Below are 16,766 nucleotides of genomic sequence, written 5' to 3' on the forward strand. Positions count from 1 at the left end.
AGTCATTATTTGGATGATTCTTCGGTCCGATGAATGGAGTAGCTTCTTGTTCCTCAATGGCAGTACCAGTTCTGTACCAAAGTTGGTCTTTGGGTCGCAAAATACCGACATTTTTCTGCTAGAAATTAGCCCACGGCCATCGTTGTTTACCGATTGTGAATCTGTCTCTCCCAGGCCGTAAAACTCTTTTAAATCGCTATCAAAATCATCCAGAATATCATGAGTCAAGTCCATGATCTAAAGGCAAGGTCCGTGGTCGTGGATGGATTTCGAACGCGCGAAAAAGTTTTAACTTTGGATAAAAATTTCATGACGAACGGTTCGTTGTACTGACTTGAGCTGTAAGAGAGAAACGTGCAGAATTTCATGCTCTATCGATTCCACGTGTTAGGTTTCCATATAAGGCAGTCCTTTTGTCTTTTTGTCCAATGACAAAGAGGCATACAGCAAAATACGGAAAATTCCGTGTCTAGGCGCGAAAGGGTTAATCCTATGCTTTTTTATAGATGCAGATATAGACAATATATTGGAGCTTTCTTAGTTAATTAACATTAGTTTACAAAAAAAAAAAAAAAAAATTAAACTAGTGTCCATCTAACAGATCTTAATCTATGAATTATATATATGTGCCCGCGCCCTCCAACGCTGTCGTTCTGACACCATGCCCCTTGAGCTTAGCGCATTGCGTGACTGGTCAGAACGACTGCGTTACTTATCTATGCTGCACGTATCGTGTTACAAGCAAATATACGCGACATGTATGACAGTGTTCCTTGAACTCTCAATCTCTCCGACTGAAGCGACCATGTCTCTTAAAAACTCAGGGCATCGAGGTCACAGGCGCGAGAACGAGGCTGAACAAGACCGGCGGAGAGGGAGGGAGCTGTAGGCGAGAGAGAAGAGAAAGGAGCCTGCCCCTCTAGCGGTCGCTCCGATTTTTTTTTTTCTCTCGTCGACGGGCCCCCTCCCCTTTAGCGATTTCTACGCAGGCTAGCCCCTTTCGCCGCTCCGTTCTTGCTGCTTCGTTCCCGAGGGTGTTGTTACCTCTGTCACGTAATACTCTCAATAATCCGTAAATTGGAAAATTAAAACTTCCGGTGAATGTTAGACCAGTCACCTGTCTTCCCGGTCAATCCCTAAACTGTGACCTGGCTTATTGCTATTTAACAGTTTAAAGCCACGTAATTTCTCATTTCAACTAGAGCAAAGGGGAATCCTTAACCACCGCCTCCCCACTAGATCTGCCTTTGCATCAGCAGAGAACAGTTTTTACATCGATTTTGTCTTTTTAACTAGATATTTACAGATGAAGAGGGCGCAGTGTACAGGATGTGTCGTACACTGTACAGCACGCTATCCACTCTAGCTCACGCCGCCCTCACCATGACGTTCCTGTCGTTCTTTCTCACCGCGCTCAGCTTCAGCATCAACTGCGCCATCGAGTTTACCCTGGAGATGATCGCTCCCGGGTCCGATGCGTCGACGAGCCGCAGAAATTTCTACTCCGCGTGCCAGTTCGTGATGCTGCTCTACACCCTCTTCAACACTTCTCTCATAATGTCCCTCTTCTGGGAAGTCCTACGAGCCGTCATGTACAAGCGGTCTCCGCGGTTTACGCATGCGTGCAATGCCCTTTTCCTGGTCATCTTGATAGCGTCCGGTATTTGGGCGGGGTCTACAAGGGGCGCTAGCACTGGATTTGTCCGGTTTTTGTCCGACTGTTTAGTCGTGTCTTGGACCATTGCGTTTATCTTATCGATATTTGGGGCCCTTTTTTTACTATGCAGTATCTACAAGGAGCCCTTAGCTAAAGATTTGCCAGAATGCGTAGCTTCCTATAGCTATATTTTCTTTTTTACCTTTGTATTTTCGATTCTTTCTCCTGTCGCGTTTAGTCTAGTAGGATCTTCCATTGGAAGTATATGCTTTGCCTTTTTCTATCCTTTTATTTCTGGTATTTTTGCAATATATTTGATATGCTTTAGGGGTTGTCGCAAAGAAAAAGAGAATTTTGTGATAAAAACATCCATGCTGATGATCATCGGAATCGCCTACTTTGCGATTATAATTCTAGCCTCTAATGCGCGGGTTACCTGTGGTGCTGATTGTCAGCTGGGGCCTACTACCAAGCTCAGTCATTCGTATCATACAAAGAGGCCAAATAAGCTTGGGTACCCTATATGCGGTAAGACATGGGGTTCACTTGAACTGCGCATCACAGACTGGGCGTTTATGGCAGATCTTGCATACAAAATCGGCGGCAACAAGACTCAATTCCTACACAGAGTCGACGAGTACTTCAAAGAGCGCGGTAAAAGATGGGAAATTATTACCATGACAACTAAGAAACCTACATTTTACCATATAAGGGAAGTGGAGCGAAAAGTGAATATTGTTGGTATTCGTGGGACTGCAGACTCAAGGGATTGGTTCGAGAATGCAAAAATATGGAATGAGATCGCTACGTTTCAAGTGACGTCAGTTTTCTTGCCTATTCAGCATTTACCGCTCGATTTTATTGCCTTCTTTATCGCGAGGGCTTCTTTTCTCGACTACACCTTGCACCACGCCAGCTACAATTACTATTTCAAGGTAAGATTCTATTGTGATACAGTATTTCTCGAAAGGGGAGGTGGGTCACATCCCCAACGGAGGGGTTGAGGGGGGCACCAATCTTTTTTTTCTTTATCGCAACTGTAATATGCGATTATTGTCATTTTACCTCGTTACCTTCATCATTTCTGCACCACGACCACTACCAATATTTGAGAGTTAAAAATGTTTCTGGGGGACAGACGACCGGTTGTAGTTAATTTTTCTTTATAGCTTTCGTAACGCAAGTGGGTGTAAGGCTGGTTTGAGCAGATTTTTACAAAAAGGAAAAAGTGTCTGGGATTTTTCTGCCGTCCTTTGCCAAAAATACGCTTGCACCCGAGCACCAATAACCCAATAGCACTAATACCTACACCGAAATTAGTCCATTAAAATAAGTCTGCATCATCTTTGCCTTCCTTTTACTGCAGGCCCGTACCCAGGATTCTTCTTGGGGGGGGGGGGGGGGGGGTGTGCGAAATCCGAAAAAGCGGACCTAATTTCTAATTTTTCCGGGGGGAGGAGGGAGGGAGGGAGTTCTCTGATAAAAATCTAACCACCTCCGAAAGAACAAAAATGGATATTTTTATGCCTTTGCAGTGTCTCTACGGGACGTTTATTGTCAAATTTGGTTATTGTCATCATTGTAAAGATTATATCATCACTGTGCCACCATTACTATATCAACATAATTGTCGTTATCACTGTCGTCTTCATCGTCATCATTTTTATGATGATATCATCAGTTCTTCTCACCACTTTGCCGCTATTGCTATGCATTCGTATCACATCATTGTCACAATAACCGCCATCGCTACTTTGCTATAATTGCCTTTCCTCTTGTTTCTAGCCTACCTGCAGGCTTTGATAGTTTTTCCGGCACGAAAACCCGAAAACACGGAGTTCGCATAAGCCGGCCGCCATCTTGGATAATGCCCTCAACAGGGGGAGGGGGAGGAAAAATGCGCGGGGCGCATTATCCAAGATGGCGGCCGGGTTATGCGAACTCCGTGTTTTTGGGATTTTCGTGCCGGAAAAACTATCAAAGCCTACAGTTAGGCTATCTCGTTTCCAAGGTGATCGAGCAGTACGTGCAAGACATTAGTGCCAACACGACAGAAGAGGTGTACCTGGTCGGCCACTCTCTGGGAGGGGGTGTAGCTAAACTGGTTGGGTGTCGAAATCAAGTCCAGGCTATCTCCCTCTCAAGCCCTGGCGAGATCTACAACCACGGCAAGTTCGGCTACTCTTTGGATGACATCCAGGAATACACAACGTCTGTGATCGCCCAACACGACTTGGTCACATGGATAGACAAGCACGGAGGCCTGGTGCAGTATGTGGAGTGTGACGACAGCAGCTTCTTAAACTGTCACAGCATCAGGAAAACCTACTGTGAGCTGAAGAAAAAGTGCGACAGCGTGACAGCGATAGACTGCCCATAGCGTGACACCGAAAGACGGCCTCTTACTTGATACCGATGGGCTGCCCATGACGAGCTATTGCTTGAAACTGATAAATTACTCATAGCGTATAGGGTGACACAGATGGACTATGCTAGCGTGGCACCGATAGATTATGCATAGCGTGACACCGATAAACTATGCATTGAATGACGTCGATAGACTTCTCATAGCGTGACAATGACGTGATAATAACTATGCATAGCGTGACACCAATAGACTATGCTAGCGTGACACTGATAGACTATATTAGCGTGACGCCTATAGACTGTCCAGAGCGAGTAAAACGATAGGTTATGCTAGCGTGACACCGATAGAGTTTGCAAGCGTGACACTGATGGACTATGCTAGCGTGACGCCGATGGACTATGCTAGCGTGACACCGATAGTGTATAGTGTGAAACCGATAGAGTATGCTAGCGTGACGCCGATAGACTATGCATTTTTTAGATAGCAGTTTCATGGATCAGCGTACCAATTAGGATGTTCGCATCCCCAAGAAGGATATTATAATGCCCTCCTCGAAGCTCAAGAAATACTCCCATCTCTTACAAAATAAATAATAGCATGATAGTATGGGATTTGAGTAATTTTGTATTAAATGAACATGCGTTTGTTTTAAGTGCTATCTCTAAGGTTTAGAACTACCAGACCGCACCTAATGTACTATCTTCTAGGAATAAAACTGATATTGCCGCGATAACCGCCGTCTGTTTTTATGGGAGTTTCCCGCCCACCGCACTTCGCCGCCCCTTCGCCTGAGATCTGTGACTGATTTACGTACGGAGAGCTTTATTCTACAAATTTTTAAATATTTAAGTATTTTGTATAAATCATAAAATGCCGGGAATATTAGAGAGGATACCGGTGTTTTATTGGTACAATCAGGGGTTCATTAGTATTAGTACTTCTATGAAGATGACAAACTGTCGCTGCTTCTCTATAAAAACATGGTTGATTGGGTTACCTGTGGGGCGTCGAAATATTTCAACCCTCCCTTCCCAGTAATGAATATTTGATTCAATATGGCCTCCCTCCCCGCTGTTCACTTTCTCAAGAAGTATGTAAACATTATAAATTTTAAGCCACTACGTGGCATATATACTACCTAATCCACGGCTGTGGTCAAGAAAGCTTCTTGTCTGACAAATTGTCAAATTTAGAGATGCTATGATGATGTATTTGAGTGGTATAGTTCATGATTAGGTCTCTCGAAGTGGACGATTAATCAAGTTTAACTTGACCAGCAAACAACAAAAACATGAGAACTATCTATATGGTGGCCTTTACATTGGCCTGGGTGGTTATTTTTGTTGTTCCTAGCGCACTATACATCAGACGAAAAATTAGTGGCGAGGAAGAATTCCCGGTAAGGAACTTGTGTTATTTTTGTAATTACCCATTCACCAGCAACGCCAAACTCTTCGATTTCAACGCAAAAACAATTTACCAGCATTGCCATTTATTAATATGCAGTCCTCATGGATGTAAATAACATTTTCAAACTCTGGCTTAGTAGAAGGTTTTTGATATTGTGTTGCTTTTGTTTTACAGAAAGAAGCAACTTTGCAATTGAAAGAATATATCAGACATATCAGGTATTGACTTGTTCGACTTATAACCCCCTTTGGGCGTATATATCACTACTGACTTAGGAGAGTTAGGAGACTAACATCCTGATTTAACAGACTGCAGATATATGAGAAAATGAAAAGTGATTATGAATATATCAAAAGATGCTATGTAGCAGAGGTCTCTTGAGTGTTGAGAAAAAATAAGACAGAGAGCACTGACAATGTCATCTTTGATGTACTGCTGTCTATATCTCTGGATAAAATCAATCTATGGCTTTGAACTAGCCGTGTCCCCTGGTTTCTATTGGATGAGCGGCTTGTCGGTTAATGATGTCACTTTTGATTTGCCACTCGCCACAAATCCTGGCAAAACCATAGAAGGGGTAGCTATGGATAAATCTGACTTTCTGAGGGGCTGAGACATATGTTTCAAAAACCGAGCCCAAGATTTTTGTCAAATTTTGTAATCAGAGGCCAGAGCTTTTCCGGTCTCTTAACAACTGAGCCCGAGCTTTTTTTTAGCTTGTTTTCGGATAACTTGCTTGAGGTATGTCATAAACATCAGTTGAAAAAAGAGTAGAGTTAAAATACATTCTTGCTACACTATGAAAAAGAAGGGAAAACCCGTAGCATTGTAACAACATAAAACACATCATGTTCAACAAAGATTCGGGACCTTGAGATCGCTTTTTAAAATCTGAGACTCTGAGACCGGTGTGAAAAAAAAGCGAGGCTCCAAGACCTCTAAGATTGTGGAAAAAACAAGACTTCGAGACATACATAAAAAATACTGACATTCCAAGACTTTGTAAAAATTTTGCGGGACTTTCAAAATTTTGAGTTACCCATTGCCACCCCTAGTTGAGATCAGCTCCTGTGGTTTCAGGTTGCAGGCCTGTAGCCAGGATTTTGAATGGGGGTTTGTTACCCATTTAGCATACCAGCTCGTCCTAGCTTGCAGCTCAATTTCCCTTCATCAGGGCGGACCTTCATCAGGGCAGACCTTCAAGTCATGTGGGGTGGTTCTTCTGAACCCCTGGAGCCCCCCCCCCTCCCCCCAGGCTACGGGCCTGGGTTGAGGTGTCTGGCTTATGAGGAAAACTGTTAGCTGACCATTTGTGTGTGTATAAATTTTTCAGTTCAAAGGTAAATGGACATAAAGAAACAATGGATAAAGCCATTAATGACCTCTCAGAGAAGTTCAACGAATCACTTCAGAGAATGAATAATAAGATATCCTCCTTACAACAAGTACTGCATGAAAAACGAAGCAGCATGGCAGATAAGATATCTGAACTCCGCTTTACTTCAGACAAGTCAGAATCAAACACCTCTACACCTACAAATTCGCTAACCTTTAATAGTAAAGGGTGAGTTCAACATTTAAGGTGGATCAACCACTGCCTATAGGATAGTACTAGTCTTTAAACTATCTGTATTTGTAAATTCAATTTCAGCCAGAATCATTATTTGTGTGAACCAGGCGAATTATTCATATCATTAAAACAAGGACAAAATCCTATAGCCCGTGAATCAATCCAGTATTTTCAAAGGGGTAATAACACTCATTTAAAATCAGATGCCAAGTTTTGTTCCATGTCTGTGCCATTGTGGCACAGTAAGGTTCATGTATATATTATGTGACGTCGATATTTATGGATATATTTTTAAGGATTATAATGGCCTAAATATAATATGATCTTGACTGAAAACTTAACATTGTGGCTTTATAATTACCTGTCTTTTTTTATTCCAATTTCTTATTGATTATTATATTCTAATTCTAATGTTACTCATTGGGTCAGTTGCATAGCCAGGATTTTTAACAGGGGGTCCAAAAGGCCCTTTCAAGGCATTTTTTCTGTATTTTCGCTAATGTCTTATACATTTACTGTATCTTTGACTGCTGTAAGGGGGGGGCCTGGGTCACCCCCCTGGCTACGCCCCTGTGGGTACATTAGACATACAACTTTACATGTCTTCATTATATATCTTAAAATAAATAGCTCAGCTATGAAATATAGGTCTTAGGATCAGGCTAAGAAAGAATTATTGATGGGAGAGGTCATCACTATGTAAATATGTTGATCCCCTAGCCTCACATCCTCTGAATCTACCACTACTGTAACAGATAGTAAAACAAACAATTGACTTCTTGTTGTATTTCCTGCTTTTAGTGATATAAGTCAGGGTGATAGGTGTGTCGATACGATGGAGCGGACTGAGGGAGGATTCCCTGAGCTTTTTGCTTGTCATCAAAAGGGTGGCAATCAGGTATATATGGGGCAGATCTAGTTCCAATGGGGGGAGGAGGGCTAAAGCAAGAATTCCATTGTCCTTATATGGATTTCCTTATATGATTTCTTCTAATCATATTTTTAAGAAAATATCTAAGAATATTCAGAGGAGTGTGACCTCCTTGGCCAATCCTTACGTCCACATGAGATATACAATTAGAAGACTCAGTCCCGTAGCAGGCCACTTAAGATTGGGGGGAGGCACAATACAGAAACATTAAGAAAATATTGGGGGGCACAGCCATGCCCCTACCGGTCATTTCCTTATACTTTTTTTAATATTAGGGGGGGAGGGCTCGTGCCCCCAGTGCCCCACCACCTGCTATGGCCCTGAAACTGTATAAATAAACTATATATTTCTCAATTGTGATTAGCTCTTCAAGTTTTTAGAAATATGGTTCGGGTGTTTCTGGGTAGTTGGAAGGATCTGACTGCCGTTTTCTTATCTCAATTTTTTCAAAACTTATCTAGGAATGGGAATACACCTCAGACAACCAACTAAAGAACCCATTACGAGGAGACTGCCTTACAGCACCACCCAACAAAGAAAAGACAATAATAGAGTTAAGGCAATGCTCCTCAGACAGCCCACTTCAGGTGAGGAGAAACCAACGCCTCTTCTTTTTTCTCCTGAACAATCATATGAACCCAGGGTATACACCTATTTCAAATGAGGTGGCACTCTGTTTTAGCCACTGCGAATTCTCACCATCACCTGTTATTAAATAGCAAGTTGACCCACAGCTGCCAAATTTAAACGTGATCGACAAATCAACTGATCATTTTGAAACCCTGCATGGCAAAAAAAAACTTGCAGAACTAAAGCACACATGTTCACCTTTCCAATCATACCTTCCAATCGGTAACTTGCCCCCGTTTTTTCGTTTGATTAGGACCTTTTTCGAATTTGAAAAATTAATTCTAGCAACACTCGACACCCCCCCCCCCCCCCCACCCTGGCTGGTATGCATTTTTGTCTGAGGTTAAAATAGCCTATTATTATTATTATTATTATTATATAATATTATCAAAATTATTGGCGAATTGAGGTTTATAAAACAGTACACCGTCAAACTGCTGTTGTTGTTTTTTTGTTGTTTTTTGTTTGTTCGTTTTTTTAAGTCAAAATATTTATTTCAACAACAAGTTCAGTTTATTCATTCAAACTCTGTAATAGACCTTCTACACTCGCCGTGAGCCTGGGCTACAGTGTACACCTGTGACCTTATTTGAAATAGGTGTATACAGTGTATGTGGCTGGGAAAAAGACTGTGACTTCCCCTAAGACAGGCCATTAAAAAGGCAATTTTATTTTATCATTATTTTTTTACCAGGTAGAAAATGGTGTAAGTTTTGGCAATTCTGCTCCTGGAATATCTTTACTTTCACAACATCAGAATTCCCCGCTTATCAACTCCATCCAATCCTCCTACGCGTTAAAGAAGGACCTGCTGTACAAAAGGCTCGCGCCTGGTCCAAGTCGTCATTCCCACAAGTCGTCATTCCCACTCTCGACTTTGTCGAGAGGAGAGCTCCATAAAAAGAAAAAAGAGATATAATCAAGTTTGAAATAATGTCTTAAACATCAATGGTGCCTAGACAACTTTATCTGCAATCTTCTCTGGTGACTGGACAGATAAGAAATAGAGAATGGAGCGATTTTGAAGCAAATAAGTTTTCAGGTTTCGTTTATGAAGAATAGCGTCTTTCAATCGAGCGCGCGCTGTTTTTGAATTAAATTTTTAATCAAACTTCTTGTCGTTGTTGCCGCAGAAAACTGCTCCCAGGAAGCTCGCCGTTATTGCCTTGTGTATACAAAACATTATTTTAAACGTCGGAATTTTCAAAGTTAATATAAGGCTCTGCTTTTTCGATATTTACGGAGCTCTGCACTTGACGTGGACTAGCGAGAAAGACGACTTGGACCAGGTCCGCGCCTTTTATACGGCGGGTCCTTGTTTAAACAACTCCTCCCCTCGTACTTCCTAGTATCACATCATATCCCCTTCCCTTGCCCATGTCCAAGCCATTCACTTTTTAACAAATGTCCTCTGAACAGAAATGGGAGAGATCAGGAGAGAGCATCAAGCTGATAGGGTCTGACCGATGCCTGGATGTGCACAGTGATGGTATTGTTGCTGTAAGAGCCTGTGACCAGAACGCAGCGACACAAAAATGGAAGTTTTCCCAATAATACTTTCCTCAAAATGACAGTCTGTTTTAATATGCACGTTTTTCAAGCCGCATGTTGTTCATATGTAAAGAGATAGTAAATGTACGCAGATGAGTAAATGAACGCAGATGGTATGTCGAATACACAAAAAACTGATATTCGATTCTGCCTAATTTTCGTCTTTAATAAGACTTCTTCAGGCAGTCTGCCCTGAAGAGGTCTTATTAAAGTCGAAAATTTGGCAGAGCCGAATACCAGTATTTGGTGTATTGTATTTTTTCTTCTGGTTCACGAAACCGACAATTTTGTAATTGTTCAGATGGTATGTAGCATATAGTATGTATTTCTACATTGAATGTTATCTTTTCAATTAAAAAATATGGTTATCACAAGTCATCATAGCATCTGAATGTAACCTGCCGCCACATATATAATGAACCTCCGCTATCGGGGGTTGCGTTTCACTAGCGAGGTAAGCAGAAAAAGAGAAGGAATTTGGTGCATATAAAGTGCGATCAATCAGTATGTCTAAAAGTACCATAGAACAAAAATTATTGTAGACACGGAATTTTTGAAGTATACCTTTCAAAACAATGAGAAAGGAGGTTTACAACGGGGGGATGAAATGTTATCATCTATATGAGAAAAATACCAGAGTACGTTCCCAGATTTACAATGAAAAGAATCACATAATGAGGGATAAACTGAAAGATGCTTGTTAAAACGTGAAATTTTAAACTCATCATAAATATACAGTAGACAATTAAATACAATTTAGATACAATGAAGTGACTCAGTTAGTTTAACATTTGAGGATTTTGACGAAAAATTGTGCGTATCTACTGGAAAAATATACTGCGGATTACTAATCACCGTGCGTCGCACCTCCAGTGGTTGTTAGAGACGTGCAAGTCCGTCTAGTCCACTATGTAATACTGTATAAAATTCCTTAAAATAGTGCAAAATAAGTGATTCTGATTCAGAAAAGAAAAGGGTAAGACGTCACCAAATAATGTTAGCGAATAAATGAGCGAATATATATTGCTCTTATTCAAAGGTTGGTTTATCACATCCATATAAGACTGTAAGCACGGAGCACGTAGAATTGGGCGTGGCATGCTATCAAGGACTTCGGATTGAGGAGCAAATAAACATTTCGCATGAGTCTTCATTCGTAGCAGGGGGTGGGGCGATGGGGGCACGTCCCCCCCCCCCCCCCCCCGATTATTTGAAAAAAAACATGGACATATAACCAATATGGGCGTGGCTGCTCCCCCTAATATTTTCTTAATGTTTCTGTATCGTGCTCTCGGTATATTTACGCGTACATGATTACATGAAACATTCATTTTTTTTTTAAATAAGACGTGTGGTTGCACATTTTTCTAAATAGCCGAAAATAGCTGCAGTTGTTCTAAATGAAGTATTCTCTCTTTGTATATAGATTGTGATTAGTTCTTTAAAACAGAAGTTTATAAAGGTTTATTGGATAATCTGCTGGTCACATTAGACATCAAGGAGGTAGATTGGTTTTCAAAATCCCGTGCAACAAAATGTAATTGTTTAAGTGTAATAGTCAAGCCAAAACAAAAGAGAACCAAGACATTACAGTGTATTAGTACTAAATAAACTAAATAGTATTTCACGGGTTTTTGAAAAACACTCTTTGTCCATACATAATCTATGTACATACGCAGAATGTAGTGCTTTGCAACTACATTTTTTTTTTAATTTTGTACCAAAACCTAAAGGTGAATGTGGTTTTGCGCGCGCATTGCGCCTTCTAGTCTTCCCAATTAGTCTAAGATTAAATATTTATTTGCATCATATACGCGTAAGAACCTTGTATTTACCAACTAGGAGTATTGGTGTTTATATTTGAAGCTACCACAGTACAAGTAGGTTTTACTTGAAAAAAAAAACATTTAACATTTAACTTAACAAATATTGGTTAATATAATTATATATGTTATTTTCCAGCTTGGCCTTGGTCAGTATTTTCAAGATCTTGGTCACGGTATTTCACGATACGGACCGACCCTTAGCTGGGAAATAACATTTTATTTTTTTTCCTCAATAGATTTTCCAACTTTGTTTACCTTACGGCCTTATGGTTGCACGAGGCGAGGTTTCCCTTCTGACTTTCGTCGATGTTCGTGAAGATTTTGTTCGCTCATGATCCAATAAACTCCATTTTGAATTTCCACACAACGCTTTTAATCCTTCAGAAATACAGAACCCCCAAAGACGACATTCTCTGAGTTTTGACCAACAATTTTATAATTTAGTCCAAATTGATACTTCGTTCTCAACTCGAATTCATCGTAGAAATGTCTTCTTTCGCTTTAAATCCTCCACAGACGATAAGATATATTCACTAAAGAACTTCTCTTGAATGTGTATACGTTAAGCAGATTATGCAGGTAAATTCATAGAGTAATTCGTCGTTTTTCTTCATATGAAGAGACGATTTGCTGCCTTTTTTTCCCAAATAAACTTTTAGCAAACTTGAAATTCTCGCGCGCGTTGCAAAATCATTATGGCGGGAAATTGTCAAAACACAGGGAGTTTGAGGCCGATTTTCCGTAAAGTCATTGATTTTATAGATAAAATGACAAATAAAATAGTGTGAAGATCTTTAACCTCGGGAGTAAAAATCCAGTTTTCGATGGCCATTTAACAAATCAACTCACTATTTCGAGCTTTGGAGGTGAGCGATCCGGTATCGCGGGGTCCGGATCGTAGGATACCGGACCTCACGAGAGCCAATTAGAGCGCGCGATTTGATAATTACCGGACCCCGAAAAAAAAAGGCAATATTGGTAGACTGGATTTTAAAATGTCTGACAGACCCTCATCCATTTTCAGAACCTGCTAAGAACTCGAGATTAATACATGATTCGGATATTTTAATATATCCTTACTGGATCAGCACTCAGCGAAAGTATACGAAGCTTGTGCTAAGCCTCTTTTAGATTTGTTCACCCACTCGTCTCTTTTAATACGATTTTTACTGCATCAATAATAAAAAAGATATGCTTTATGGCTTACACGAAATCGCCTTGAGCCATTTTATGTCGGCGTACAGGCAATTAATACTTCTTGATGTTTATAAACTAGAACAAAAGTCTTTTCACTTTTGTCGAGTAGCATCGGAAAATTAGATTATTATTGATTAAAGGAACTGAATAAAACTCCGAGGCACAAGAACAAAGTGCGTGATTTATTCTTCCAGTGTCCGGCAGTAACCATTAGCTTCCCATCAGCGTTGTTATTACGTACCTCAACGTGAGTTTATTATTCTACTGCGCCCGTATTTGCGCAGGGTTTATCGCCTACTCGGTCTGTAATGCGCTCAATTTCGGTCTAGCTGTATATGGATATTTTGCAATTTGCTAGTGACAGTTAGTTGGCTAATAAGAGGAAGCATTTGCTGATCTGTAGTATTGAACTGACGTTGTGTCGTGGGTTGTGCTTTTTAGTGTAATTTTATTAACTGTATACTTGACACGATCTTTGTAGGTTTTTGCTATAATCAAAGACAAATCAAAGCTTTACGTCACGGGATATGCTTTCTCAGAGTAATTACAATAACTGTAATTTCAGAAGAGGCTTGAGTCAAAGTTTCACGTCATATTCGCTGTTCATGTGCACAGGACGCGTGGATGAGCAAGGTAAGTAACAAGCGCTTGGACGAAACTCAGGATAAATAGATTTCTTCAACTGTGATGAATATCATAATAGTATATTTACCAGGGGCGAGCTAAAGAAATCACGAAAACACCCTTCCGTTTTGGAAGGGTGGCGACAGGGTTATAACTTGAATATACGGTAGGGGTATACTGGCGTGTTAATGTGTATTAGTGCAGTGTATTAGAGCAGAATTACACAATCAATATCTGATATTGATTGTATAGAAGCATATCGAAAACTATTCGAATTAGGTCAGTATGTCGAAAAGTACCATAGAACAAAAATTGTTGTAGACACGGAATCTTTGAAGTATACCTTTGAAACAATGAGAAAGGACGAACCATTCAAAATGCTAATAGAGCAAAAACTACGTTTCCCCTGTAAATGCGAAACAATCGTCGAGAAAATGTTTTTTATTTAATTTCTTGTCGTGATAGCAAAACTGTGTATATTTTGTAACTTCCGTTTTTTCTGTATAAGAAAGGCTTCAGATCACTCGAAATGCGTAGTAATATTTGTACAAAAATTAACCGTTGTTTATTTGTTTATATGTTCTCTGACACATTATAAACACAATAACAAAAACGAGGCGGAAGGTTGACAAATCTAAAAAACTCCATCGGGTATTGCGAAAATATTTGCGAATGAAATAACTTGCATTGGTTCACCTTGTCAAACTGGTCACTCTGGCTGCTTATGTGGAACTGACTAGGTAGCGGAAACAGCAATATAACTCGTGTGATATTGCTGAGCGTGTTCTGCGCTCTATTCCACGCAGTCGGCGCCTCAAAAGGTTCCTACTCATTTCCTTTTTAGAATAAGTCTTTGTAAGCCTGCTTCCAGAAATGATCGGCCCTTTCATTGCTTCCTTTCAATCACGTCAGCCCGACGCACTGCTTCAGATTATCTTTGGAAAAACTGGTATACCTATTTTTTCCTTTCTTTTATCAAACCTAAACTTATTTCAAGCCTAAATACATCAAGCCTAGATTAGAGGAGTGGCAAAAGCCTATAAACTTATAGACTTTTGTTTTTCGAAATACTTCCGAATAACAGTGGAGAGAAGGGTTGAGTTGTTGGAGAAAGCTTTGCAAATTCAAAGGTTAAACTTTGAGGAGGCGTAGTTTAAAATAGAGCATTTTCAAGCTTTCTATACACTGTGGTACTACTGGATGTAGGGTTACCCTCCATAAAGCCCGCGACAACTCCGCCTCGGCTCCAAGTTGACGACTATAGTCAGTTGTAAGCAACTTTGTGTGAAATTTTACAGTGCGACGCGCGCTAAAGTGTTCACCTTATCAATTTTTTTGTAAACCAATTTAAACCAATGAAGATATAAGATTCGTTCTATCTAATTGACTAACTTCACCAGCCAACCAGCGGGCTAAAGAAATGATCATCATTTAAAACTTTCGTGAAACTTTGTATTTGCGCCCACGTTAGCGCGTCACACTTCACAACATGTACTTCAGTTTGTCATCGATTTAGCGACAAGGGAAACAGGAAAAAGGATATTGTTCTATCTATCAAAAAGCCGTTTGGAATGTAAACCTGTACCATCGTACTTTGTAATAGCACTGAAGTAATTTTTAAAACATTTGACGCACTTGATTAGACTTAATCATAACATTCACATTATTATAAACATCTTTACATATTTCATACTACTACAAACTGATTTATCCATACATAACATTTTCTGCACCTACTTTAAACTAAATTTGCTTTTTCTCACAGGTTTAGATAAGACAACGCAATGAACTCAACGTCTACTGCGCCTGCGCTACCAGGATCATCCGCTGCTTGGTTATCTGCCCTGGGTATGGAAACCCTCGTGATAATAGCACTGAACGTGTTGACGCTAATAGTACTGACCAAGACGCACAGGTTACGGCGTCGCACCACGTACTTCCTGATCAATCTGAGTATCACTGATCTACTAGTGGGACTTGTTCCTTTACCCATGTACTTGCTCTTCATATTCAACCCTTCCGTCTTCATGAAGAACAGGTGTTTGTTGTCAGCCTACCAGGCTCTGGATATGATATTCGGTGCGTGTAGCATATGGACGCTTGCAGTGATCTCGCTGGAGCGCCTGTACATGGTCAGATCACCACGCAGACACCGCAGAGCCACCCTGAGACACTACCTGGTTGCCATAGCGATAAGCTGGATAATCCCTGTAGCTGTGTACCTGCTGGGTTTTATGACGTCCACTGGTATCATCACTCGAAGTCTGTACTTATACATTACGGTGGTCACGCTTCTATTCATCCCTACTGCCATATTGGTCTTGTCACACCTGGCACTATGGGTCACCTTCAAACATCGTAACCTCAGCACTCGTCACGCGAGGCAAGAGCGTGAACTCAGTAAGACACTTTTCATGGTAACTAGTGCATTTCTTGTTACGTGTTTGCCTTTTCAGGGCTTGCTGTTTTATCTGGCGCTGAATCCGTCCTTCAAGCCACCTTTGGGTGTGGTGCTTGCCTTGAAGATCTTGCAATACGGGAACAGCTTCATGAACCCCCTTATCTACTGGCCCAGACTGCCTGGTTTTAAGGGTGCTGTGAGGAAGATGTTCGGTCTTAAAAACAGTACTAGATAGTCAGCGAGATGGTACAGAGGCACAGACGTCTTAACAGGATATAAAGCCAAAAGACTGAAACATTTATGTAAGAAGCCAACACTTTACAAATGGAACTTTATCACTATCCATTACTATTCAAACAACATTTTACACAGCTTAAGGGGTAACACTAGGCACGGGGCAAGGGGGCACGTACAGCGGGCTCACAGAAGCGAAGGTGGAAATCGAGCGTAGAATATATATATATATATATATATATATATATATATATATATATATATATATATATATATATATATATATATATATATATATATATATATATACCGTTTCACGAGTGAAACGGTAGTTGAAACGGTTCGCGTGTTTTTTTCCTACAAACCA

The 16,766-nt window shown here is 40.5% G+C and overlaps 3 protein-coding genes across 3 annotated transcripts; all 3 read left to right on the plus strand.

Annotated features, from left to right (window-relative positions):
• Positions 1-1,266: 1,266 nt before the first annotated feature.
• On the plus strand, positions 1,267-4,758 carry LOC5520758. Its single transcript, XM_048730392.1, has 2 exons — positions 1,267-2,592; positions 3,669-4,758. The coding sequence occupies exons 1-2, from the start codon at positions 1,330-1,332 to the stop codon at positions 4,035-4,037; spliced, it is 1,632 nt and encodes a 543-aa protein (XP_048586349.1). The 5' UTR covers positions 1,267-1,329; the 3' UTR covers positions 4,038-4,758.
• A 300-nt stretch (positions 4,759-5,058) lies between these two features.
• Positions 5,059-10,491, plus strand: LOC5520759. Its single transcript, XM_032365765.2, has 6 exons — positions 5,059-5,424; positions 5,610-5,653; positions 6,769-6,999; positions 7,807-7,903; positions 8,398-8,523; positions 9,986-10,491. The coding sequence occupies exons 1-6, from the start codon at positions 5,317-5,319 to the stop codon at positions 10,118-10,120; spliced, it is 741 nt and encodes a 246-aa protein (XP_032221656.2). The 5' UTR covers positions 5,059-5,316; the 3' UTR covers positions 10,121-10,491.
• A 2,196-nt stretch (positions 10,492-12,687) lies between these two features.
• On the plus strand, positions 12,688-16,614 carry LOC5520865 (5-hydroxytryptamine receptor 2C). The gene is made up of 2 exons (XM_032365727.2): positions 12,688-13,773; positions 15,530-16,614. Exon 2 carries the CDS (start codon positions 15,549-15,551, stop codon positions 16,398-16,400), a length of 852 nt encoding a protein of 283 aa, XP_032221618.2. The 5' UTR covers positions 12,688-13,773; positions 15,530-15,548; the 3' UTR covers positions 16,401-16,614.
• The last annotated feature ends 152 nt before the right edge of the window (positions 16,615-16,766 follow it).

Source organism: Nematostella vectensis, chromosome 7 (assembly GCF_932526225.1).
Source record: "Nematostella vectensis chromosome 7, jaNemVect1.1, whole genome shotgun sequence".
Classification (NCBI taxonomy): Eukaryota; Metazoa; Cnidaria; class Anthozoa; order Actiniaria; family Edwardsiidae; genus Nematostella; species Nematostella vectensis.

Excerpts from the sequence above, each read along its gene's own strand:
- LOC5520865 (XM_032365727.2), top strand. The coding sequence starts at position 15,549 with ATGAACTCAACGTCTACTGCGCCTGCGCTACCAGGATCATCCGCTGCT.
- LOC5520758 (XM_048730392.1), top strand. The coding sequence starts at position 1,330 with ATGTGTCGTACACTGTACAGCACGCTATCCACTCTAGCTCACGCCGCC. Across the intron at positions 2,593-3,668 it reads GCTACAATTACTATTTCAAG|GTGATCGAGCAGTACGTGCA; the intron begins GTAAGATTCTAT and ends CTCGTTTCCAAG.
- LOC5520759 (XM_032365765.2), top strand. The coding sequence starts at position 5,317 with ATGAGAACTATCTATATGGTGGCCTTTACATTGGCCTGGGTGGTTATT. Across the intron at positions 7,904-8,397 it reads ATCAAAAGGGTGGCAATCAG|GAATGGGAATACACCTCAGA; the intron begins GTATATATGGGG and ends AAACTTATCTAG. Across the intron at positions 8,524-9,985 it reads CCTCAGACAGCCCACTTCAG|AAATGGGAGAGATCAGGAGA; the intron begins GTGAGGAGAAAC and ends TCCTCTGAACAG.